Source organism: Neofelis nebulosa, chromosome 4 (genome assembly GCF_028018385.1).
Source record: "Neofelis nebulosa isolate mNeoNeb1 chromosome 4, mNeoNeb1.pri, whole genome shotgun sequence".
Lineage (NCBI taxonomy): Eukaryota > Metazoa > Chordata > Mammalia > Carnivora > Felidae > Neofelis > Neofelis nebulosa.
This window is the reverse complement of record NC_080785.1, coordinates 90,629,814-90,656,939: the sequence shown is the minus strand read 5'-3', so window position 1 is coordinate 90,656,939 and position 27,126 is coordinate 90,629,814. Positions and strand designations below refer to the sequence as shown.

The 27,126-nt window shown below is 40.9% G+C and overlaps 1 protein-coding gene across 5 annotated transcripts in view; it reads left to right on the top strand.

Annotated features, from left to right (window-relative positions):
- PUS7 (pseudouridine synthase 7) overlaps nucleotides 1-23,427 on the top strand; it is a 57,954-nt gene extending 34,527 nt beyond the window's left edge. For 3 of the 5 annotated variants that reach the window (XM_058728753.1, XM_058728752.1, XM_058728755.1), the window contains 9 exons: nucleotides 3,874-4,002; nucleotides 4,882-5,007; nucleotides 13,824-13,885; nucleotides 14,987-15,147; nucleotides 16,133-16,259; nucleotides 17,506-17,607; nucleotides 20,288-20,417; nucleotides 21,689-21,780; nucleotides 22,325-23,427. In XM_058728753.1, the coding sequence (XP_058584736.1) occupies nucleotides 3,874-4,002; nucleotides 4,882-5,007; nucleotides 13,824-13,885; nucleotides 14,987-15,147; nucleotides 16,133-16,259; nucleotides 17,506-17,607; nucleotides 20,288-20,417; nucleotides 21,689-21,780; nucleotides 22,325-22,461 (1,066 nt within the window). In that variant the 3' untranslated portion in view covers nucleotides 22,462-23,427. The remainder of the gene's footprint in view (nucleotides 1-3,873; nucleotides 4,003-4,881; nucleotides 5,008-13,823; nucleotides 13,886-14,986; nucleotides 15,148-16,132; nucleotides 16,260-17,505; nucleotides 17,608-20,287; nucleotides 20,418-21,688; nucleotides 21,781-22,324) is intronic. The other 2 variants (XM_058728754.1, XM_058728756.1) reach the window with 2 other exon arrangements.
- The last annotated feature ends 3,699 nt before the right edge of the window (nucleotides 23,428-27,126 follow it).

The following is a 27,126-nucleotide window of genomic DNA, read 5'->3' as shown; positions in this document are numbered from 1 at the left end:
CTTTCTTTCTCTCAAAACTAATAAACATTTTTAAGCCGATGGATGGATGGATGAATGGATGGATGGATGGTAGGGGAAAGGAGAGAAAGGTCCCATTACAGTAGAAAAACCTAGCAAATACCATCATAACCCAGTGATTAAGTTTATACCATCAGTGATGGACAGACTGAACATTATTGCCTTTTGCTGTGATACACCAAAACCACAGTATCACCTACGTAATATGTGTACCTAAGTCTAATCACGAGGCGTCAATCAGACAAATCCAAATGTAAAGGCGTGGTGTAAAACAGTTGGCCTGGATTCTGCTAAAAGCCCGATACCAACGTAATGCAAAAGGCTGGGCAGATCCAGATACCTTAATGGCGAATAACTGGATGTCCCAATGGGAGTATGTGGTCCTCGGTTAGATCTTGAATTTTAGGAGCTTAAAAAAAATCGAAATTGTGTTACTGGGTAATTGAGTGAGTTTGGATATGGATTGCTTGTTGGTAGTGTGGAATTTCATGTTAGGCTTCCTGAGCGTGACCCGCTTGGTTAGGCAGGCAACTGCCTGTTCTAGGAGACAAACACACAGCTCTCTAGGAGTAAGGTGTGATGTCTGCAACTAACTCACATGGGTCAGTCAAGCATTTACTTTGTGGGTGTTTATAGATCTAGAAAGAGATGTAAAGTAAATCTTGGGAAAAGTTAACATTTGGTCAATCTCCCTGCAAAGTATAAGGTTCATTACATTGTTGCCACTTTTCTGTCATTTGAATTTTTATAATTTAACAATCAGGAAATTTTCTGAAGTATAAACTACTCTAAATTCACAAAATGGGAGTTACTATTTGCAAAACGTGTGGTAAAGAGATTACTTTACTATATAAAAACAGCAAGAAAAATAATATCAAAAATAGGTTTAAAAAAGGCAGAGGTGGGGGGGGGGCGGGTGGCAGCAGCACCTGGATGACTTACTTGGTTGAGCATCCTAGCTCTTGATTTCGGCTCAGGTCACGGTCTCGTGGTTCATGAGATCAAGCCCGGCATCAGGCTCTGCGCTAACAGCGCAGACCCTGCTTGAGATTCTGTATCTTTCCTCTCTGCCCACCCCTTGTTCATGTACACGCTTGAGCTCTCGCTCTCTCTAAATAAGTAAACACATCTTAGAAATAGGTTAAAAAAAGGGGCGCCTGGGTGGCGCAGTCGGTTGAGCGTCCGACTTCAGCCAGGTCACGATCTCGCGGTCCGTGAGTTCGAGCCCCGCGTCGGGCTCTGGGCTGATGGCTCGGAGCCTGGAGCCTGTTTCCGATTCTGTGTCTCCCTCTCTCTCTGCCCCTCCCCCGTTCATGCTCTGTCTCTCTCTCTGTCCCAAAAATAAATAAAAAACGTTGAAAAAAAAAAATTAAAAAAAAATAAAAATAAAAATAAATTAAAAAAAAAGAAATAGGTTAAAAAAATAGGTAACAGAACAAACAGGAAGTTCGCAGTCAACATATGTAGAAATGTTTAAATGTCCCTTGCAGTAGGAAGTATGTAGTTAAAAACCAAGATAAAATACCATTCTTAACAGACTGGCAGAGCTCAAAAAGGTTTATAATATGCTATGGGAGGAGACACAGGGATGAGGCAGCAAGCACTTACATATTAATAGTGGGAACATAAATTGATAAAACATTTTTTTTTTTTAATTAAAAAAATTTTTTTTTTTTACCGTTTATTTTTGAGACAGAGAGAGACAGAGCATGAATGGGGGAGGGTCAGAGAGAGAGGGAGACACAGAATCCGAAACAGGCTCCAGGCTCTGAGCAGTCAGCACAGAGCCCGACACAGGGCTCGAACTCACGGACCATGAGATCATGACCTGAGCTGAAGTCGGACGCTTAACCGACTGAGCCACCCAGGCGCCCCGATAAAACATTTTTGGAGGGCAATAGGGATTAAAATTTTAAATCCACATCTAGGGATTTATTCCAGTCATGTACCTATATAGATGCACAAAGAAGTATGTGTAAGGTTATTTGCTATAGAATTGTGTGTGATAGCAAAAGATAGGTAGCAATTTAAATGCCCTTCAAAGGAGACTGGTCACGTAAAGGATTGAATATCCATGTAGGACAGCAGCCATCCTTGTGCTGCTGGCCAAAGAACGAGGCAGCTTCAGAAGTACTGCGTGAATAAAGTAAACCTCGGATTTTCATTGTTTTTTTTGAAGTTTATTTTGAGAGAGAAAGTGCAGGGAGGGGAGGGGCAGAGAAAAGGAGAGAGCATTCCAAGCAGGCTATCAGTGCAGATTCCAACACAGGGCTCAGACCCACAAGCTACGAGATCATGACCTGAGCCAAAGTCAGACGATTAACCGAGTGAGCCATCCAGGCACCCCATCAGATATTCATTTTTAAGTGAAAAAAGCAAGATGCTGAACAATTTATAATGTAATGAAATTTGTTTTCTAAAAGGGAGGATCTGGGTATTAGTTACATGGTCGTGTTTACTTTGTGAAAATTCATCAAGCAGAACACTTATGAGTTGTGTATTTTTCCATATATATGACATTTATGTTAAAAGCTTCCCAAAAAATACTTAAAAGAGAGGAGACAGTAGGTACTTACATGCTTCTATATACAGAAAGTGTTTCTGGAAGGAAACATGAGAAGCTATTAACATTGGCTACTGGTGGGGAGAGTTGTTAAGGGCTGGAGAAAGGACAAAAGTTTTTCAGTCCTGTATTTGTTTTTCTACATGTATTACTACTTAGGGATTTTTATGAACACTTTCTAATACCTTTTAAATTATAGCAAGGTACACATTCGTGGTAAGATTCCATCTCTATCTGTCTATCTATCTGTCTGTCTATATCTATCATGTGTTTAAGAAGAAAAGACTGGAGGGGTACCTGGGTGGTTCAGTTGGTTAAGTGTCTGACTCTTGATTTCAGCTCAGGTCATGATCTCATGGTTTGTGGGTTTGCGCCCCACATCAGGCTCAGCGCTTACAGTGAAAAAGCATGCTTCAGATTCTCTCTCTCTCTCTCTCTCTCTGCCCCTCCCCTTCTCTCTCCCTCTCTCTCTCAAAATAAACTTTAAAAAAAAGAAAAAGAAAAGAATGAAAAAAAAAAGAATGGGAGGAATTACAAAGTTAGATATTAACATTGTTTTCAGGTAATGAAACTATAAATTGCCTTTCTTTGTACTTTTCCAAGTTTCCTGTAGCAAGATTACAATATTTTTCTGAAAATGGGACTGACTCTTTAAAATGTTTAATAACAGGGGCGCCTGGGTGGCTCAGTCGGTTAAGCGGCCGACTTCAGCTCAGGTCATGATCTCGCGGTCCGTGAGTTCGAGCCCCGCGTCGGGCTCTGGGCTGATGGCTCGGAGCCTGGAGCCTGTTTCCGATTCTGTGTCTCCCTCTCTCTCTGCTCCTCCCCCGTTCATGCTCTGTCTCTCTGTCTCAAAAATAAATAAAAAACGTTAAAAAAATTTAAAAGAAAAAAAAAAGAAAATGTTTAATAACAGTCTCTGCAGTTGTATGGGATTGCTCTCTGCTCTTATCCCCTTGCCGCACCCTTCCCCCGTCACAAAAAGTAGCAGATTGCGCCTATATGATTGTCCCATTACTCATTATAAGTAACTTGAGGCTTTATGAGTATAAATATGGCCCAGGTTACATCTGTCCAATAAGAATAAACCAGTATCATTTTGCTGGAGGAACAGTCCAGAGGAAAATGGAAAGTAACGCTCACCCTAGCTGCTGGGGTGCCTTTTTCACTCTTCATAGCGTGCTGCAGTCTGCTTTCAAGTAGAAACAGGTAACAAGCGTCCTGGACTATTTTTCAGTGAGGCAGTATTTCATGATCTCTTTGTGCTCCTTTTTTTATTTTATATTTTTTAGAATAACTGCTCAAAGACTTGCCCACTTGAACAAGTGCTTGATGAACTTTAAGCTAGGGAATTTCAGCTATCAGAAAAACCCTCTGAAATTGGGAGAGCTTCAAGGGAACCACTTCACTGTTGTCCTCAGGTAAAGAACTGCAGGTAGGAATGCAGACTAGAGGGTCTTGCTGGAGCACCTCACGTCTGTTTGCACCCGTGATCAACCCAGGTGAGCTGGCACTAACAGGTGTGGCAGGAAAGGAAGGCAGAGCAGAGCCCCATAGGGCCGGGAGAGCAAGTACTGCTGGAGTATTTGTACCAACGCCCCCTCACCTCTCAGAACTCAGCCCTTCCTTTGGAGAGAAGCTGTCTGCTTCCAACACAGGGTTTAAAGATCAAGAGGCTGTGCTTCCACCTACATGCGGTACCTGGATGGGCGCACTCACAGACACAAGAAATAGAGTAGAGGTTACTTGGGGCCTGGCGTAGGAGGGGGAAAGGAGAGCTATTGTTTAGTGGGTACAGAGCTTCCATTTACAATTTAAAAAAAGAAAAGAGTCCTCAGGAGGTAGAGAGAAGGCTACCGGGGATAAGGGAAAGGCAGGGAGGAGCACCTGGCTGGCTCAGTAGGAAGAGCATGTGACTCTTGATATCGGAGTCATGAGTTCGAGCTCCACGTGGGGTGTAGAGATTACTTAAATAAAACTTAAAAAAAAATTTTTAATGTTTCTTTATTTTTGAGTGACAGTTTGAATGGGGGAGGGGCAGAGAGAGAGAGGGACATAAAATCTGAAGCAGGCTCTAGGTTCTGTCAGCATAGAGCCTGATGCCAGGCTTGAACCTGTGAACCGGGAGATCATGACCTGAGCTGAAGTCAGATGCTTAACCGACTGAGCCACCCAGGGCAGCCCTAAAACCTTTTTTAAAAAAAGGGGAAAGGCATGGAAGCTAAGCCATGTCATTTATGATATGTATCCATGAATGTGTTTCACTAAATTTTTTTCTGGGAAATTTGGGCCCTTAACAGAAATATAACAGGAACTGATGAACAAGTTCAGCAAGCCATGAACTCTCTCAAGGAGATTGGATTTATTAACTACTATGGAATGCAAAGATTTGGAACTACCGCTGTCCCCACATATCAAGTTGGAAGGTTTGTATTTCATTCCTTAACTTTTGTCTGAAAGAGCTCTCATAAAAAAAGAAGAAAGATTTTTTGTTGCTGTGATTTTTAAATTTATTTTAATGTTTATTTATTTTTGAGAGAGAGACCGTGAGTAGGGTAGGGGCAGAGAGAGAGGGAAACATAGGATCCGAAGCAGGCTCCAGGCTCTGAACTGTCAGCACAGAGCCCGACACAGGACTCAAACTTATAAACCATGAGATGATGACCTGAGCTGAAGTCACACTTAACCAACTGAGCCACCCAGGTGCCCTGTTGCTGTCATTTATAACTATTCATGTCTGGGCCAAATGAACCAGTGTATCTCATCAACTGATCCATAATATCCTTCTAATTTTTTTGTGTTTTAAGATAATACATGTACATGGAAAAAATAAAAATACATCAGTGTTCAGAAGGGTATAACCCAAAAAGTAAGTTTTTCTCCCATCAGGGATTCTGTTTTTAGTTTTTTTTTATAGGTAAATCTTGGCTCAGTACAATAAGCAGTTGGGTGACTGCAACCCAGAGTAGCCTGACAGAGATGGTGTAGTTTGTGATCTCTGTTAACAAGCACTTCCCAGTTTATTAAACTTACATCTCCACTCTCCCACCTTTAAAGACAGTGACATAGGATATAAATTACGTGGTAAAATTTATTTTAAGAAATCTGATTCTCTTGGGGCGCCTGGGTGGCTCAGTCATTTGAGCATAGGTCATGATCTCACTGTTTGTGAGGTCGAGCCCACATCAGGCTCACTGCTGTCAGCGCAGAGCCCGCTCCAGATCCTCTGTCCCCTTCTCTCTCTGCCCCTCCCCTGGTTATACTCCTTATCTCAAAAATAAATATTTAAAAATTTAAAAAAAATCTGATTCTCTTTTAGGCAGTAAATAGGGAATCCCTCTAGGGTAAGGTAGGGTGGGGATCCCATCAATAAACACTTAGACTCTCGGCGTTATTCGAGCTCCATGTTGGGTGTAGAGGTTACTTAATAAGTAAGTAAATTAACCTGAAAAATAACTAAATACTTGGTTTCATAAACCTAAACCTGTATATGCTGCCCTGCTGTCCTGTAGACTGTGTTACATAAAGTAATCATTCTCCTGGGAGTTAGGATTGTAGAGGTTATGAGTTGGTGGTAACCTGAGAGCTTACATAGTTTGCATTCTTCCTTGGGTTTCAAACCCCTGTTGTAGCAAAGGTGAAATTTAGGCTTGGGGTTTGCTGGAGCTCACCAGTTTTCCTCCGTAGTCCTAGGAACAGAGGACTTTTCTGGACTTCCAGTGCATGGTTGCAGCAGCCGACTACACGAAGTTGCATCTGTTCATGTGTTTTTAAAAACACAACATGATAAAAATCTGTGATGTAGTATTCCTCTACCTCTTTAGGCAGTGTTGTAAAAGTTAAAAGCTCAGGCAGTAAAGTCAGACTTGGGTTTTGAGCCTCAGACTACTCATCTGTAAAATGGAGGTCATAATACTAACCCCACAGGGTGGTGAAATGGAAATGACATGGTGTCTATGCAGCATCTATTTCTATGCCTTAAATACAGTAAGTGCTCAATAAGCAGAAATAATATTTTATTTGAGAGAGAGAGAGAGAGAGAGAGAGAGAGAGAGAGAGAGAATCTTGAGCAGGCTCCATGCTCACCGTGGAGTCTGATGGAGGGCTCCATCCCATGACCCTGGGATCATGACCTGAGTCAAAATCAGAAGTCAAAAGCTCAAACAACTGAGCCATCCAAGCATCCCCAGAAAGTAATATTTTAAAACTAAAGCATCCTAAGCACAGAAAGAATTTTTGCCAAGAAGAAAACTAAAGTAACTGGTAATCATTATTATTAGATAATAAATGATGATGTTTTCAATCTTGCTAAATGGCCAAAGGACATTGATAAAGATAGTGAAGATGTTAATTGTATTATGGGACAGAATATTTAAGGAAAAACTGTATCAACTTTTGAATTTGTAATGAATTTGGCAGAAGAACAGCGGTGGGACCCTGCAAATTTTGTACTCCAAAGGTAGTGTAAAATGATTAATGAAAATGAGGTCAGATTTATCAAAAATATAAAGGAGCAAAAATTGCATTGCATGCCTTAAGTATACAGTATGAGTGTACAGTGCATTTAGAATCCCAAATCAACAGCTTCCACAACATAAGAATATTTCCTAGCTTCAAAGAAGCCCACTGTTACCATCATAGGAAAACAAAAACAAAAAACAAAACCCTTAGTTTCGAGTTTTGGAAGGGTGACTTCCATCCAGGATTTTTAAAGTACTCTTACAAAGCGAAGACACAAGGACAAATGACAGTCTAAAAATGGGCAAGTGAGAGGCACCTCGGTGGCTCAGTCTTTTGAGTGTCTGACTCTTGATTTCGGCTCAGGTCATGATCCCAGGGTCTGTGACAAGCCCACATGGAGCCTGCTTAAGATTCTCTCTCTCTCTCTCTCTCTCTCTCTCTCTCTCTCTCTCTCTCTCTCTCTGCTTTTGCCCCTCCCCCACTCACATACACGTGCACACTCTGTCTCCAAAAAAAAAATAACTAAAATAAAAACAGGTGATCTGAGTAGACATTTCTCCAAAGAACATAGATTAATGGCCAGAAAGCACACGGAAAGATGTTCAACATCATTAGGGAATCACTAATCATTAGGGAAAAGCAATTTAAAACCCCAATGAGCTATCACTTCACATCCACTATGATGGCTAAAGTCAAAAAGACTTACAATAAAAAGTGTTGGTGAGGATGTGAAGAAATTGGAACCTGCATGCCCTGCTGGTAAAAATGTAAAATAGTACACCTATTTTGTTTTTTTTTTTTTTTTTTTTTTTTTTTTCAACGTTTATTTATTTTTGGGACAGAGAGAGACAGAGCATGAACGGGGGAGGGACAGAGAGAGGGAGACACAGAATCGGAAACAGGCTCCAGGCTCTGAGCCATCAGCCCAGAGCCTGACGCGGGGCTCGAACTCACGGACCGTGAGATCGTGACCTGGCTGAAGCCGGACGCTTAACCGACTGCGCCACCCAGGCGCCCCAATAGTACACCTATTTTGGATAACAGCCTGGCTAGTCCTCTACACCAAGTACCATATAACTCAGCTATTGCACTTCTAGGTATATACTCAAGAATTTGAAAATGTGCGTCATACAAAAGTTTACACCAATGTTTATAGCAGCCAAAAAAAGGGAAGCGACCCAGATGTCCATCAACTGATAAATGGATAAACAAAATGTGATGTATCCATACAATGGAATATTATTCAACAATAAAAATAAACGATGAGCACCTGGGTGGCTCAGTTGGTTAAGCCTCCAGCTCTTTTTTTTTTTTTTTTTTTTTTAAGTTTTATTTATTTGCAAAGGGAGAGAGAATGCCAAGCAGGCTCTATACTGTGACCACCACATGGGACTCAAATCCACCAACTGTGAGACCATGACCTGAGCCAAAACCAAGAGTCAGAAGTTCAGCTGACTGAGCCACCCAGGTGCCCCAAGCCTCTGACTCTTGATTTTGGCTCAGGTCATGATCTCATGATTTGTGAGATCGAGCCCTGAGCTGGGCTCCAGGCTGGCTATGGAGCCTGCTTAAGATTCTCTCTCTCCTCCTCTATCCCTCCCCCACCCCCCTTAAAACAAAGGGACAATAAGAGAATGGAGTACTGATACTTGCTACGACATGGATAAACCTTGAAAACATGCTAAGTGAAAGAAGCTAGTCACAAAAGGCAAAATACTGTAGGATGCATTTATATGAGTTATCCAGATTACACAAATCCATAGAGAAAGGAGGTTGATTAGTGGTGCCTAGGTCTGGGGGAGGAGTAATAGTGACTGCTCATGGGTGCAGGATTTCTTTTTGGGTGATAAAAATGTTCCAGAATTGATTGTGTAACGTTGCACAATTCTGTGAGTATACCATAAGCCATTATATTGTGTACTTAAATGGATGAGTTATATGGATACATGAATTACACCTAAGTAAAACATTTTTCTTTAAAGGTGTAATAAATCTTTGCATATATGGTCAAATAACAAGGATGACAAGACCATTCAATGGTAAAGGACTGTCTTTTCAATAAGTTGTGTTGGGGAAATTGGGTATAAACATTAAAAAATGAAGTTGGACGCTTATCGTACACCATTTACCAGAATTAATATAGATCAAAGACCTAAACATAAGAGCTACAACTATAAAATTAGAAGAAAACAGGGGAAAACCTCATGACCTTTGGTTGCCAATTTCTTGGTTATAACACCAAAAGAAAAAAATAGGTTGGACTCCATAAAATTTAAGATATTTGTGTATAATATCCAGATGGCTAACAGACACATGAAAAGATGCTCAACATCACTCATCATCAAAATACAAATCAAAATACAGACAGAAATACAAATCAAAAACATGATGGGATACCACCTCACACCTACCAGAATGGCTAGAATTACACAAGAAGCAACAGATATTGGCAAGGGTGTGAAGAAAAACAGGAACCCTCTTGCATTGTTGGTGGGAATGAAAACTGGTGCAGCCACTCTGGAGAACAGTATAGAGGTTCCTCAAAACTAAAAATAGAACTACCCTGGGGCGCCTGGGTGGCTCAGTCGGTTAAGCGTCCGACTTCAGCTCAGGTCACGATCTTGCGATCCGTGAGTTCGAGCCCCGCGTCGGGCTCTGGGCTGACGGCTCAGAGCCTGGAGCTTGCTTCCGATTCTGTGTCTCCCTCTCTCTCTGCCCCTCCCCCGTTCATGCTGTGTCTCTCTCTGTCTCAAAAATAAACGTTTAAAAAAATTAAAAAAAAAAAAAAAAAAGAACTACCCTATGATCCAGCAATTGCACTATTAGGTATTTCCCCAAGGAATACAAAAATAAAATTCAAAGGGGTACCTGCACCCCAGTGTTCATAGCAGCATTATCAACAATAGCCAAACTATGGAGAGAGCCCAAATGTCCATTGACTGATGAATGGATAAAGAAGATGTGGTGTATATATATGTACAATGGAATATTATTCAGCCTTCACAAAGAATGAAATCTCACCATTTGCAATGATGTGGATGAAGCTAGCACATATCATGCTAAGCAAAATAAGTCAGAGAAAGACAAATACTCTATGATTTCACACATATGTGAAATTTAAGAAACAAAATGGATGAATGTATGGAAGGGGTGGGGGGAAGGGAAGAGAGGCAAATAAACCACAAGAAACTCTTAATGATAGAGAACAAACAGGGTTGATCGAGGGAGCTCCGTGGGAGATGAGATAGATGGGTGATGGGTTCTAAGGAGAGCACTTGTGATGAGCACTGGGTGTTGTATGGAAGTGATGAATCACTGAATTCTCCTTAAACCAGTATTTCACAGTATGTTAACTAGAACTTAAATAAAACTTAAATTTAAGAAAATAAAAAGTTTTTGTGTCCAAAGGACACTATCAACAGAATGCAAAAGCAACCCCACAGAAGAGGAGAAAATGTTTGCAAATTATATATCTGAAGAGGGGTTAATATCCAAAATATATAGAGTTCCTACAACACAACAACAAAATAACCTGATTTAAAATGGGCAAAGAACTTGACCTTTCTTCTAAGAAGATATATTTTTTTAAATTTTTGTAACGTTTATTTTTGAGAGAGACAATGTGAGCAGGGGAGAGGCAGATAGAGAGGGAGACAGAAAATCCGAAGCAGGCTCCAGACTCTGAGCTGTCAGCAGAGAGACTGACGGGGGACTTGAACTCACAGACCGTGAGATCATGACCTGAGCTGAAGCGAGACACCCAACCAAGCCACCCAGGCGCCCCTCTTCCAAGAAGATACATTAATGACTAATAAGCTAATAATGAAAAGATGCTCAGTATTATCAATCATTAAGGAAATGCAAATCAAAATCACAATGAGATACTATATACCCATTAGAAATGCCATTAGTTAAAAAAAAAAGACAGTAAAACAAGTGTTGAACATGTGGGGAAATGGGAACCCTTGTGCGCTGCTGGTAGGAATATAAGTGGTACAGTCTGTATGGAAAATGATACGGTGTCTCTTCAGAAATTAAATGTAGAATTAGCGTATGGTCCATAAATTCCATTTATGAGTATATACCCAAAAGAAGTGAAAGCAAACACTCAACATATTTATATGCCTATGTTTTTGAGTACTGTTCACAATAGCCAGAAGAAGGAAGCAACCAACTTTCCATTAACAAGTGAATGCATAAACAAAACATGGTACATAGATACAATGGAATATCATTCAGCCTTGACAGGAAGGAATTTGTGACACATGCTACAAGATTATAAGACCTTTATGCTAAATTAGCCAGTCACAAAAGGACAAATAACTAATTCCTCTTACATGAGGACCTAGAATGGTTAGACGTATACGCAAGGTGGAGTGCTGGTTGCCAGGAGCTGGGAGGAGGAAGAGATGGGAATTAATGTTTAATGTGTGCAGAGTTTCAGTTGAGGAAGATGTAAAAGTTCTGGAGGCAGGTAGTCCTGTTCACGGCAATATGAACGTACTTCGTGCCATAGAACTGTACACTTCAAAGTGGCTAAAATGACGAGTTCGATGTTATATGTATTTTATACAATTTTTTAAAAAAGGAAGGTAAATAATAGGGCGGCTGGGTAGCTCAGTCGGTTAAGTGTCCAACTTTGGCTCAGGTCATGATCTCACGGTTCATAGGTTTGAGCCCCTGGAGCTTGCTTCGGATTCTGTGTTTCCCTCTCTCTCCGTTCTTCCCCTGCTCGTGCTGTTTCTCTCTCTCAAAAATAATAAATAAAGATTTAAAAATTTTTTAAAAAAGGAAGGTAAAGAAAGAGAACATAGGAAAAGTAGAAAACATCTTAATGTGTAGTGGGCCAGATAGAATGGCCTATTGTAACCAAATCTGCGAATATTTAATATGGCAGTGTATATGGAACTTGCATGTATATGGTGGCATCTTAAACTTTGCCATATATTGTACCACTTGTTGGCAGACTTGTTCTGCCAAGGGCCACATAGTAAATGTTTTAGGCTTTGTGGGCCATGGAGTGTTCATAGAACGACTCACCTCCACTGTTAAAACAGTGTGAACCAGTCATACACAGTGTGTAAATGGCTGAGCGCAGCTGTTTTACAATAAAAGTATTTACAAAATCAAGTGGCCAGCCAGATAACAAAGGTTTTTGAATAAAGACAGCTCCTTCTATGATACCTGGCAGACCAATGCCTAGTCCTGAGTTAGAACTCTCTTCTCTTGGGAGGTGTTGCAGATAGCCTAGCCAGCTACATGTGTCACCCAGGAGAATCTTTAAAGACTGATAGAGCATGGCTTGTTCCAGGAATGCAAGGATGGCCAGTAGTAGAAAATCTGTTATGTAATTAATCACATTAGTGGATAAATAATCCATATGAGCACATCATTGGATACCAAACAGCATTTTATACACTTTAATATACAAAAGTATCCTGTATAGGTTAACTTAAATATGAAAAATTAAAACCCTAGTTAACTAAAACTAAAATTAATAGATATTTCTATATTCTTATGGTCAGGAAGGCCTCTCTAAGCATAACTCCCAAGACCAAATATCTTAACAGAAAAAAATTGCAGATATGATAGGCAAAATAGAATTTTTGCAAGGCAAAAGATAGTACAATAAAAGTTAAAGAAAAAATTGTGTACACTTATAGATGTATCAAGAAAAGTCATGGGGGTGTCTGGCTGGCTCAGTCCGTGTAGCACATGACTCTTAAATTTCAGGGTTGTGAGTTCAGTCCTCATGTTGGATATAGAGATTACTTAAAAATCTTTTTTTAAAAAGTCATGAAAAATACATTCTAAAGTGTTAATTTAGGGGCACCTGAGTGGCTCAGTCAGTTAAGTGTCCGACTTCGGCTCAGATCATGATCTCGCGGTCTGTGAGTTCAAGCCCCGTGTCAGGCTCTGTGCTGACAGCTAGGAGCCTGGAGCCTGCTTCTGATCCTGTATCTCCCTCTCTCTCTTCCCCTCCCCCACTCACACTCTATCTCTAAAAATAAATGAACATTAAAAAATAATAAAGTGTTAAATTAGATTACAGGTAACCTTTCTTATGTACTGTTTAATTTTTAAGAAGCATGTATAACTTATAATCAACAAAAGTAAAGATGTTTCCATTTGGGCCAGAATAATAGGGAAGGATAAAGTGTTACTCTTTGTCTAGGCAAGAAGGTATTTAACACAGGGGAGAAATTTCTTGAGAGGCTTCAAATAAGTTTTAGTACAGATTTGTACAGATACCATGTTTAACAGCTTAATGACTTGGTAGTATTTACTATTATAGCTTTTAAAACCTGTGACATAAGGGGCATCTGGGTGGCTCAACTGGTTAAGCGACCAACTCTTGGTTTTGGCTCAAATCATGATCTTGTGGTTCATGGGATCGAGCCCCGCATCAGGCTGTGTGATGACAGTGGAGACTGCTTGGGATTCTCTCCCCACCCTCTCTCTGCACCCACCCTCCCTCTCTCTCGCTCCCTCAAAATAAATAAACATTTAAATAAATAAATAAAAATAAAAGTTGATGTGATGTTAAATGTTAATAAGTAAACATTCTTAATTTTCTTCTCTCGAGTTCTTTTCTCATTTACATTTGAAACCTGTATCATTAGTTTTTCAGCTTATTTTTAAGTTTAATAAAATATATAGAATTAACACAATATTTTACTCCACAAATTTCAGCATATAAAATTTATCTTAATGCAAAATTAAAATAATGTAAAATTAAGTAAAAAAAAATTAAAGTAAAATAAATGCTGTTTAATTTTAGAGCTATATTACAGAATTCCTGGACTGAAGTCATGGATTTAATATTGAAACCCCGTTCTGGAGGTAAGAATAAAATTCATGTTAATGAAAAAAAATAGAATATCTTGTTAGGTATTTGTGGAATTGCTTTGAATAAAAAATATCTGTGTATATTAGGTAGGTATTTCAGAAATTTTAAAAATTGTTTTTGGGGCGCCTGGGTGGCTCAGTCGGTTGGGCGTCTGACCTGAGCTCAGGTCATGATCTCCCACTCTGTGAGTTCCAGCCCCGCATCAGGCTCTGTGGTGACAGCTCAGAGCCTGGAGCCTGCTTCAGATTCTGTGTCTCCCTCTCTCTCTGTCCCTCCCCCATTCATGCTCTGTCTCTCTCTGTCTCAAAAATAAATAAACGTTAAAAAAATTTTTTTTAATTGTTTTTACAGTAAAATTAAAAGGATAGTTTATTTTTTCACAAATTTTATGTATATATTTGAGATTTATAATTTGTATCCTGTGTTTATTTAGCTCTTTAGTTCATCTAATATATTAATTCATAAACAAATATATTTCCTTTGCCCCATACACTACTAAATCCCTGAACATGCAGGAATCCAAACACATCTCACTTGTGGTTAATTTGTTAAAGCATAGTGTAGTAGAAATTAAAAACTGGGCAAAAAGTGTTGAAGATTTTAGTTTGTTAGTTACTTTCCAGAAAGTACGTCTAAATTCATATCATCTAAAAAATGATTTAAATACTACTTTACAAATTATCAAAATATTTAGTCCCTTTGGGTAATTATTCATTTCCAAATTAAAGAGATAAAGTTGCCTACTTTTAAGGAGAGTTCCTATCAAATTTGCCAACACAGTAGAAAAAGAGAAAGGAGAAAAGGCTCCCTGGGTTTTGTCTTCTGTTAAATCAGCCGTGATAAGGGGACAGTAATGGACTTTCAATACTGGAGGTGGTGGGGGGGCTAATATCAACGAAGCTGTTTCGTTCTGTACATTCTCCCCGTCCCACCTTCTCACCTCCTGACAGGTATTCTCAATGAGCAGAATCTGTTCAGAGTACCTGTGTTACAAAAAGCATTTTCTAATTTTGTGTTCTCTAGGAAGCGCGTTAAAGTTACGGAAATCCGTCCATTTCATAAATTGTTTTAACACAACTTTTTTTTCCCCCCAGCTGAAAAGGGCTACTTGGTTAAGTGCAGGGAAGAGTGGGCGAAGACCAAAGACCCAGCTGCTGCCCTCAGAAAACTACCTGTCAAAAGGTGTGTGGAAGGGCAGCTGCTGCGAGGACTTTCAAAATATGGAATGAAGAATATAGTCTCTGCATTTGGCATAGTGAGTGCTATTTGTGAAGTCAGGCAAATGGACTTGAGGTGGCTTAATGCTTTTTAAATTTTACCTTTAAATATTTTACTAAATTTTAGAAGAGCGGAAGGTAAATAAGGATCCTTTGGTGATCTCGGAGACGTGTGTTACCTGAGTGATCCTTGTGTGTACCCTGAATGGTGACGAGGGAGGGTGGTGGGTGTGGGTGGCGTTGGCAACAGTTATTCACATGGAGGGCTGAGAAAAGCATGAAAGTGGTAAATACTGCCTACAAGGAAATTTAATTTAAATCCAGTATCTTGCTACTTGAGAAATTCAGAATCCATCTTAGAGTGCACTTCTTGATCATTGTCCAGCATCGGGACTGTAACCTGCCTCAGTAAGAGGTTGCACGGGAAGCGCCCAGTGATTACATTTTAGTTTGGTTTCTTCGTGGTTGTTCAGGAGTGGGTACCATCTTGGCAAGTGTGGCCTCTGCCAGTGTTCAGATGGCTGTGATCCCTAGTGGACTAAAGGTTAACTCTTAAACTTAACGTCTCATTTACTCTTCCCCTGGTAAACAAGAAAGAATTTTTACTGCATGAAGTCAGTTGTCAGTTCCGTCATTCAGATTTTCTCCCTCCACGGCCATTAGCAGGAAGGAAGCACTGTTTGCTGTGTAACTAACCAATGCGTGAATTTCTAGAGTTTGAGGGCGGTGTCTTTGGTTTAGGGTGTGAGCTCCACAGGACTTGCTTTATTTGCATGAACATGTGGGAGCTGCCGCCATGGAAGCTGACCATGAGCACCCCGTAGTCGGAGGAGTTCTGTCTCTAAAATTGGTTGCCGTGCATCAGTCGCTGTTGCTATAAGCCTTTAGAGAGATGAGATTTGAGCTACGAGCTTCTTGTTCTAGGGTCACCACTGAGCAAGTGGGAGGCCTGGGAAAGTACAGTACTTTTAATATTCAGAATATGTATTTTTTTCCTTGCCTGTTTTTTATCCTTCCCTCCAGATACCAAGAAATAATCGCTTAATGTATATTCATAGCTACCAAAGCTATGTGTGGAATAACATGGTAAGCAAGAGGATAGAGGAGTACGGACTGAGACCCGTCCCGGGGGACCTCGTTCTCAAAGGAGGTAAAAAGGCAGATATCCTCCTGACTCCACCAAACTAGGGTTCAGCCATTTGACACTAGTGCTTAAAATCCAGCCTGGCCACTGCTTGGGGAGGGTGGGGGGTGTCTAGTAAGGTTAAATGGAAAGGCATTGTAAGCTCAGACGGAACACTTTGCATCTGTATCTCTAGTCAAAATGTGCATACGATTTGAGTAAGCGCCTGACTCTCTTCTGGGTCTCTGGGCCTTCATTTTCTTGGCTAGAAGAAGATTTGAATGAGATGTTGTCTTTAAGTCTTTTTCTAAACTTTAATCTGGGTCCAGCAAATACTCCTCTACACTTCTGGACTTGCCTTGGCGCCTCAGCTGTTTTCCGCCAGTTTTAAAGAGTTTCTGTAAGTCAGCGCTTGACCAGAGCTCACTTCACACGCGGGCCGTGACGTAACAGACACTTAGTGCGTACTCTGTGCCGGCAGTGTTCATAAAACACACAGCTGATCCCCTCTGATGCTGAGCCCCCACCTTGTGTCAGGCCTGTGTTAAGCCCTTTGCCTACCTCTTCTGGTTTAAAGCTCGCAGTATTCTGTGATGTGTTCCCTGTGTTCTTCAGACAAGATTCACAAGATTCCACATCTGGTTAAAAAAAGAAAAGGCAGAGATTCAGAATCAAAGTTGGCCTGTTTCCAAAGTCAATGTTCTTCTGGCACACCCAGCTGCCCTTCTCCTGTCTGAAGACATAGCCTGTTCATCTACATGTATACCCAATAAATCCACTAAGGGTCCTGTTGAGAAATTTTGATTATCCTGGATTAATAGTTTTTAATCTCCTCCAATGTTGATTACATCCAGTGTGTTTTAATGTCCCATATGCCATCGCATTTCATCCTCTAAACGCAGACTGATTTAAAATTATTCTTTTATTAAAATGCATCCAATGGCGATAGCTTTCTAGATAGTATTTTGTAGGGTTGTTTAAAAAGGAGAAAGCAGCTTGTTTTTTTAAAGCATTCTAAAAATATAAGGGTGCAGCTGAGAAATAAATGTTTGTTTTTTTGTTTTTTGTTTTTTTGACTTTCCACTTGTTATGAATCCATGATTTTATTTCTTGGGTAGAGCAGAAAAGACAGAAAGGTACCTAACTTAATTTCCTTAAATTTTGTAGGCCACTCATCCTGTGTCAGCTTGCATATAATTTTTGAAGATCAAGCTCATGAAAATATCACCTATTTTCGTAGTTTTTCTCAATTTATCTGTGTGTCAATTTGCAGCTACAGCCACCTATGTTGATGAAGAAGATGTTAATAATTACTCCATCCATGATGTGGTAATGCCTTTGCCTGGTTTTGATGTTATCTACCCAAAGCATAAAAGTAAGTTCCCTGTCAGGGGAAAGTAGATAAAACAAAGCCTGACATGTTTAAACCACTTACCAGGCACCAAGAATAGAGAGAGGGGAAACAATCAGTACTTTAAATATAATTTTAGAACTTTCATTTCTGTCAGACTTGAAAATGTTTAGATTTCAAACATTTATAAACAATGTTTACATATATAAAGTCTCCCTGAAAGGTATTCAAGTGGATAATTTTTTTTAATTTTTTTTTTTTTTTTAATGTTTATTTTGGAGACAGAGGGAGACAGAGGGAGACACAGAATCCGAAGCAGGCTCCAGGCTCTGAGCTGTCAGCTCAGAGCCCCACGTGGGGCTCGAACTCACGGACTGCGAGATCGTGACCTGAGCTGAAGTTGGACGCTTAACCGACTGAGCCACCCATGCACCCCTCAAATGGATAATTTTTAAAAAATTTTTATTTTTAGGTAATCTCTACACCCAACATAGGGTTCGAACTTAACTACCCCAAGTTCAAGAGTTGTATGTTCCACTAAGTCAGGCGCCCCTGGGTAATTTAAATTAAGAAACAAAATGGTGGTGTGGGGCGCCTGGGTGGCTCAGTCGGTTGAGCGGCCACCTTCGGCTCAGGTCATGATCTCTCGGTACGTGAGTTCGAGCCCCGCGTCGGGCTCTGTGCTGACAGCTCAGAGCCTGGAGCCTGTTTCAGATTCTGTGTCTCCCTCTCTCTGACCCTCCCCCGTTCATGCTTAGTCTCTCTCTGTCTCAAAAATAAATAAACGTTAAGAAAAAAATTAAAAAAAAAAAAAAAAAAAGAAAATGGTGGAGGGGCTCCTGGGTGGCTCCTTCAGCTAAGGGGCTGACTTCTGCTCAGGTTATTATCTTGAGGTTTTGGGAGTTAGAGCTCCGTGTCAGACTCTGTGTGCTGGCAGCACGCAGCCTGCTTGTGATTCTCTCCTCCCCCCCCCACCTCTCTCTCTCTCTGCCCCTCCCTACTCACACTGCCTTTGTCTCTTTCAAATGAGTAAAAACTTAAAAAAACAAAAAAAAGACATCTTTTCTCTCGAGGGGTCAGAATGATTATTTTGCTTATCAATGCTATATTCCTTGTAACCATACAAGTTACAGAATGCTTAGGAATTAACACCCTTCTTTGATACTGCAAATACTGACAAAAGTTAGTCATCTGCCACTTACATATTAATATAATCAGATTGCTGCACTTCTAATTCTTATGTGAGGTTGACTTCACTGAGAGAAAGCAGAGAAAAGGAGGGGGGAATGAATAGGAGGGGGGGAGGGGGAGGGGAACAGTCTGCCTACCCTATGGCACAGGGTAATGCCATTTAAGCCATAAATTCAATACAGCTTTTGACAAAGTCTGTTCCTGGAATCCTTGTGGCAAAGACAGGGGCTTGTAGACTGGATGGGCATGTGGATCGGTTACATATGCGCGCGTGGCATCCAGCAGTGCTCAATTTAGGGATCCCTCTTGTCTTATAGATACGTTGTGAGGGAGTCTTTCCTTGACCCTGGTCTACCCAATATTTTTTATGAATAACTTGAACAAGAAATCTGCAGGGCGCCTGGGTGGCTCGGTAGGTTAAGTATCCAACTTCAACTCAGATCATGATCTCACGGTTCATGGGTTCGAGCCCCGTGTCGGGCTCTGTGCTGACAGCTCAGAGCCTATAGGCTGCTTCAGGTTCTGTGTCTCCCTCTCTCTCTGCCCCTTCCCTGCTCGTGCACTCTCTCTCTCTGTCTCAAATATAAATAAACATTTTTTAAAAATCTGCTTATCATGTTTGCAAGTTATGTTACCCAAAACTGTTAATACTAATTGTATAAAAAGTAAATTTTTTAAAAGAACTACAGAAGGCATTTAATAGAGTTAAATATAAATTCTTACTTCTGTAAAGGTCCGGCTTGATAGTAGTCTATATAAAAAGTATCTGGAGTTCTTATTGAACATCATTCTGCTACCCTGAGGCAGATGAAGGGTTTTGTGGAGAATACAGCAATGTCAGAAGAGGGACAGTTGAAAGAACGTGTGTGTGGCCTAAAGAAGATACGGCTTAAAGGTCCAGCACTTGTGTGAACATGTGAAAAAGGGCAGTTAACCTGCTGTGTTGCAAAGCAGTGAACAGAAGTTATAAAAAGACAGATTTCAGCTTGGAATAAGGAACTTTCTAACAATTGGGGAGCCTCACAAAGACGTTACCGTAAATGGCAACCTGCAAGCAAAGGCCAGGTGACTGTCTCTCTCAGGTGTTATAAAAAAGATTCCACATCAGGGGCGAGGGTGAGCCAGATTGTTTTCCCAGGTCTCTTATTTTTATACATTTATTTATAACTGCCTTCTTCAGGAATTGGAGGCCTCTGTACATGCTCTCTTCCAACTCTGAGCATGTATAAATTATAGGTTAATAACTTCTCTTGAAATGGCCTTTTATAGTTAGCTTGAGAACCTGACACCCCAGATACTGTGGCTGCTTATGAGAGATAACTTACAAGTTGCTCAAATCTAAGCTGGAGACATCTAGTCCTAGTAGTTAATCCCTAAATTTTGATTCTAGAGAACAGGCTGGATTATAAATGAGAGGGACTAATTTTGTTAGGATGCTATGAATTTATTTGTGGTCTGGCAGAAGGTGGCTTGCTCACATGCTGCATTCCAGCTAACTTTTTGTATCTTACAGTTAGCGAAGCCTACAGGGAAATGCTCACAGCAGACAATCTGGATATTGACAACATGAGACACAAAATTCGAGATTATTCCTTATCAGGAGCCTACCGAAAGATCATTATTCGTCCTCAGAATGTCAGTTGGTGAGTGATAGTCTGGAAGGAAGTAGAACTGAATTAGAATGTGAGATTTAAAGCTTTTGCATAACATGTTTATTGTCCAGTGTTGACAACCTGGCATAGAAGCATTACTTGTTACTATTATCATTATTACTTCTACTTGCATTTTTCGATCATCAGGAAACAAACGAGTGTAAGTGGTTAAGTTTACATTTTATAGACCTCGCTAAATTATTGAAGATCTATGCAGAGTGGGGCGCCTGGGTGGCTCAGTGGGCTAAGTGTTTGACCTTGGCTCAGGTCATGATCACGCGTTCCGTGGGTTTAAACCCGGCGTCAGGCTCAGAGCCTAGAGCCTGTTTCAGATTCTATGTCTCCCTCTCTCTCTGCCCCTCCCCTGCTTGCACACATGCACACGCTTGTGAGATCTCTCTCTCTCTCTCTCAAAAATAAAAATAAACGTTAATAAAAAGGAAGAAGGGGCACCTGGGTGGCTCAGTCAGTTAAGTGTCTGACTTCAGCTCAGGTCATGATCTCATGGTTCGTGAGTTTGAGCCCGCGTCAGGCTTTAAAAAAAAAAAAAAGGAAGAAACATTTAAACTTTTTCCCTACTTTGAAAAAACTAAGAATTGCTTATAAAGCTATCCCTGAGCAAGCTACCTTTATTCCGAATTAGCTGTGAGTTTCAAACACTGATCTGTTTGTTTTAATATGTTCTGAAGAAAAAAACATACATGTATTAACTCATTTAAAATATTTCAGTATATTTATTTGATAATTTTCTAAAACTCAATTCTGTTTGATAATTTTAAAAACTAAATCCTGAATTAGTTGTGCATTGCCGGGAGATTCTCTCTCTTCCCTGTCTCCATCTCTGGGTTGTGGGATGAGGTTGGCCAGGTTGGATTTCGTCTTCCCCACCCCAGAGAGCTGTTTCTGGTGAGTAACACGGTGCTGTTAGAAGTGATGACCACCGTGGAGAAGATACAAATGCCATCACTAATTCACATCTTCACCAAGTGAAGTTTCCACCTACGTAGAAAAAGAATTTCCATCCTAAGGAAGCATTTTATATTTTTTTTAACGTAGTCTGGCATCATTTCTCATCTTGTTGTATGATCATACAAAAGCAATACTTACATGTAAAATTTGGCCCTGTTCTGTTATTGAACAACTTCCCCTTAGAATTCCTTACACAGGCCTGTGTGTTTTTTCCTTTCTAAGAAAATGGTGATGAGCAGGTTTAGTTCCTTTCATAGAAGTTTGCATTCACACTTTATTTGTGTGTTTTGAAGGGAAGTCGTTGCATATGATGATCCCAAAATTCCACTCTTCAACACAGATGTGGACAACCTAGAAGGGAAACCACCACCGGTGTTTGCTTCTGGTAAGTTTACTCAGCCGTCAGCCCTGTGTCAACTTTGAAACGTTTTCTCAGACGAAAACATAAATTAAACCGCCACCTTCCACCTGCCCAGTGATTGCTATTTTGTGTTTTGTCATCTTGGTTTCGTGGTTATAGCTTGATGTCAGGTGATTAGAACAATAGATTTCACTGAAAATGAATGAACATTATGGTATTAGGTGGTTGAATATTTCCTCCCCCACTGAGTGAACAAAGGTGAGGGAATATCCAGGAACAGAGTCTAAAACATGAAATCTGCATTGTCATTGTCAACTTCTGGCTGCCATTCCCTCGTCTGTTTCCACCCTGTGCCCTTCTTGAAGGTTCCAAGTAGAATTACTGTCGGGATTCGGCTGGATCATATACTTCTGATCTCACTTCTACATTTTATTCTCTGAGGCCCCACGGGAGGTAGTGCCTGCAGAAGAGCCCAGTTCTTTCCTCTCTGTAGCGATTATATGACTCGCCCCAGTCTCTCTGCAGCTGCCTTCCTTTTCTGACCGTTCTCTTCTTTCTTGCCTGGCAGAAGGCAAATACAGAGCTCTGAAGATGGATTTTTCTCTTCCTCCTTCTACCTACGCTACCATGGCCATTCGCGAAGTGCTAAAAATGGATACCAGCATCAAGAACCAGACCCAGCTGAACACCACCTGGCTCCGCTGAGTCCTTTTCCCCCAGACGAGAACATGCAGACGGGTGTTTGCTGGCTTCTTGTTCATTTTTGTCTTAGTACAGACCATAGGTGTATTTTAGATCTTTGTAGCTAAAGATTATTTGTATTTTTTCAAGTTTTTATTAGCTTAATTTGCAATATTTGTACACATAATACAAATCCTGAGGATCCTAATTCTAGCTCAGAGAATATAAATTGATCAGAATATATTTCAGGTGCTTAAATCATAGTAAAACATCAGCTTTATTTGGCTTTATGATAATTTAAAAGGACTTTCGGTTTAAACTTGCAATTTTAAGTTTTGCTTCATTCTTAAAGGACGACATGAATTTTTCATGTAGCCATGAATGGAGTATGCAGCAATGCATTTTAGGAGAAAATGCAGCAAAGCAAATCTTGCTATGGATAAATAGACTGCCCCCACCCCGCCTATAAGTACAGTACTCATGCTTATTTAAATGATGATAAAACATGTCCAGGTTATAGATGCAAAAGTGGCTGTCATCATCTAACTCCCATGCCAGGTTTAGGTAAGTGTGGATAGATCTTTTAGTTGCAGTAGCTTTTGCATTTATATTATCGTTGCCTTGTAGGACAGTTGCGTGATAGGACCTTTTTTCTCAGTGTAAACATGTGTCGCTATTTTTATTAGTCAAGGTGTGATTTTTACTCTAGGTGCCTTTTATGTTCAGAATGCTTTCCACTGGACTGGTATTTGTCCACAAGTAAATGACAGCAGAGAAGAAAACTTTAAACCTTTACAAAAGGGCTCCTCCGATCAGCAGCCTCACCCTTTGTCACCTTCGGCTTGGGTATTTCCGTTTCTGGCATTGTGTAAAACTTTTCTCTGGTGTGAAAGGCTGACTATGCCTTGCCAAGGATGTGTGACATAATTGCACCAGTTTTTATTTTCTACCATTTCTAGAACAAAATATAATAAATATTTTTTAAAACTCCTTTCTAGTTATGGGTGGTTTTTTTTTTAAGTTTATTTATTTATTTTGAGAGAGAGAAAGCACAAGCAGGTGAGGGGCAGAGAGAGACAAAGAATTCTGAGCAGGCTCCACACTGTCAGCACAGAGCCCAACGCAGGGCTCAAACTCATGAACTGTGAGATCATGACCTGAGCCAAAGTCGGATGCTTAACCAACTGAGCCACCGAGGCGCTCCCTGTATTAGTTATGTTAATAAGTTAAATAAGTTATCTAAAACTGAGTGCAGATGAGAACCTTGGCCCAGACTGAGGGCAAGGCAATAAGTGATTGAGGGATCCTCAGAGATGGTGTCAACACAAAGGTGTGTGTCATGATCAGGTGTGAGATGTCATGAAAATCGTACAGTTGAGTGTCCGACTGTACGACTCTTGGACAATGATGGACTGGATTCAAGGTTATTCTTACAATAACACCCCTCACTTGCTTTCCAGTGTGCTTTCTGGAGAGAAGAATGGAGAAGACCTTCTGTACCAGGGAGCATCACGCCATAGCTGGGTGGGTGACATTTGTCCCGTATCTGGTACTGGACAGTTGAGGACTGTTTTTCAGCCCTTGTGTTTTAATGGCATCCATCACACTACAGAAGTGGAAAAATATTAGAAATGTCATGGTAAATAGCCCTTTTAGCTGGCTGGTTTCTAAAGAATCTCTTATCCTACAAAAGCCAAATATATTAAATGTGTATTGGACTGTTTGTAGTTTCCAGTGCTCCCGAGTTATTTTCCTTCATCAGACTGATTAGTGAACATGCTTATTAAGGAGACCTAACTCTGCCTAATGCAAGTACAATCAGTAGTTCTGCCATTATAAATTTACGTTACCAGGAAAAAAAAAAAAGTCCAAACTCAGAAATGTTCTCTTCATCTGAGAATACTTAGAGCTGTTTAGGTTGAGTTCATTTTCCCCTGGCATTAGCCAACTAACAGTTTGTGCATGTTTCCTCTTAAATACCAGCTGGAAGATAGTGAATCAGGCAGAGTCTTAGAGCCATTTTTTTTTTTTTTTTTTAATGTTTTAGTTTTGGGAGCATGCAAGCAGGGAGGAGGGTACAGAGGATCTCAAGCGGGCTCTGTGCTGACAACAGCGAGCCTGATGTGGGGCTCGAACTCACAAACCGTGAGAACATGATCTGAGCCGGTCAGACACTCAACCGACTGAGCCACCCAGGTGCCCCTCTTAGAGCTGTTTTGAGACTCTAGGACACTATCTAACTCCAGGAATCAATCATTGCCTTAGCAGAGATGTCAGGACATTTTATTGTTAACAAAGGGGGGGATATTTCTCTGAGGCAAGTTTACAAGCCTGAAAACAGCCTCATCCCTAACTACACCTTCGTTTGTAAGTTTTTGGCTAAAAGAAATAACAAAAGACTGTTATTTTTTTTATTATGATATAAACTCAGCACTATTTAGTAATGGAAAAGTAAGCTAAATAGTCATACTATCAACTGATTTTATTCATGGTTTTATGTTGTAGAGGATAACTAGACAGTCATTACACAAATTGAAAAAAATATTTCCTGGTTGAGTCCAACCAAAAAATGAGCAGCACCTACAGTAGCACATTGGTACTTCAACCTTTGCCAGTTGTGGGGCTCCTGGGTGGCTGAGTCAGTTGAGCCTCCAACTTCGGCTCAGGTCACGAGCTCACAGTCTGTGAGTTCGAGCCCCGTGTCGGGCTCTGTACTGACAGCTCAGAGCCCGGAGCCTGCTTCGGATTCTGTGTCTCCCTCTCTCTCTGACCCTCCCCCATTCATGCTGTCTCTCTCTCTCTCTTTCTTTCTCTCTCTCTCTCTCAAAAATAAACATTAAAAGAAAAAAAATTTTTAAACCTTTACCAGTTGTGCCAGCAACACATATTAGCACAAACTGGTCTTTGTCCTGGAATGCTCTTTGTGGCCAATTTTGCACTAAAAAAATAAGGATCTTTGTGGTACACAATAGAATATTTATATGTGTGTGTGTACGCGCACGTGTGTGTGCGCAGCCTCTACTGATGTGTGTATATGTCGTATTTTGAAATAAAAACAGTGTATCCGTGTCATTACCACACATGACGAGAGCTCAATGGAAGAACTCAGAGCTAGGAATGGCCGGGTTTTGCCTTTCATTAACTGAAGAGTACATAGCAGAGGATAACTTCATAGTTTTCTTTGTTTGGTGAAATCTGCTCTCCTACTTAATGGGGTCATATTCCTGTAGGCTAAAACTTCTCAGTTTGGGAACTTGCAAAATCTGAGGAAAAAGTATGGATGTTGTTTCCAGGGGAAGGGAAGAAGACAAGTGTATACACATACACACACCCCTACACATACATAAAATACGTAAATAACTTTTTAATTTTAATATTTGTGGTTTTGTTTTGTTTTGTTTTGTTTTTGAGAGAGAGAGCGTGTGTAAGCAGGGGAGGGCCAGAGATGGAGAAAGAGAATCCCAAGAAGGCTCTGCACTGTCAGCGCAGAGCCCGACACGGGGCTCGATCTCAGGAACCGTGAGACCATGACCTGAGCCAAAATCAAGAGACACTTAACCAACTGAGCCACCCAGGTGCCCCGATAACTTTTCTTTTTAATGTCTTGTTCATTTTTGAGAGAGTGCCGTGTGCAAGCAGGGGAGGGGGACAAAGGATCTGAAGCTGTCAGCACAGAGCCCAACGCAGGGCTCGAACTCACAAACAGTGAGGTCATGACCCGAATGAAGTTGGAGACTTGCCTGAGCCACCCAGGCACTCCTAGGTATGCTAACTTTTTATACAATTTTATGGGCTCTAGTGTTTTCAAATGAGACCCCCCCACCCCCCTACTCTAAGTTAGTGCTGTCCAAACTTTAATGTGCATGGGAATCCCCTGGCGGTCTTGTTACGCTGTGGAACGTACTTCAGGAACTCCAGGTGAAGTCAGAAATACTTTGCATTTCTAACAAGCTCGCAAAGGGTCCTATGCTGCTCGTCTGCACACCACCCTTGGGGAAGCAAGGCTCACACCTGCAGTGGCCGGTGTGGCAGCCACCAGCCACACATGCTTAATTTAAATGTGAGCTAACTAACATGTAAAACTCAGCTTTCCGGTCGCACTAGCCGTAGTCCAGCTGCTCCATTGCTGTGTGTGTGGGTGGCAGCTGCTGTGCTGGATGGCACTTAGGTAACCAGTCCGTCATCCAGACACAGGAATCCATGTTGGTCAGGTGTGACACCAGCGACCCTAATGACCAAGGGCACCATGTTGAGCATGTGCAAGTGGGATGACCTTGCAGTTAGATCCGGGGCCCCTGTTGATGACTGAAGAGTTCCCACTTGACATAGATCACCCCAGGAGTGTTCCTGAAATTTGCTTCCATTTCCTGGCTTTCTCCAGGACCACCTGTGATCCTGTTTTCTCCTTTTCTGCCCTTGATTGCATTCAAACACCTTGTCCAAAGGTTTCCTTCAACCTGTCCTAAGGCTCTATGGCCTTGTTGCTCTATATGGGAAAATTATCCCCAAAAGAGTCTTAACTGCCGTAATTAAAAATGTTCCTGGGGCGCCTGGGTTGCTCAGTCGGTTAAGCGTCTGACTCGATACCAGCTCAGGTCATGATCTCATGGTTTCATGGGTTCAAGCCCCACGTTGGGCTCTATGCTGACAGCACAGAGCCTGCTTAGAATTCTCTCTCTCTCTCTCTCT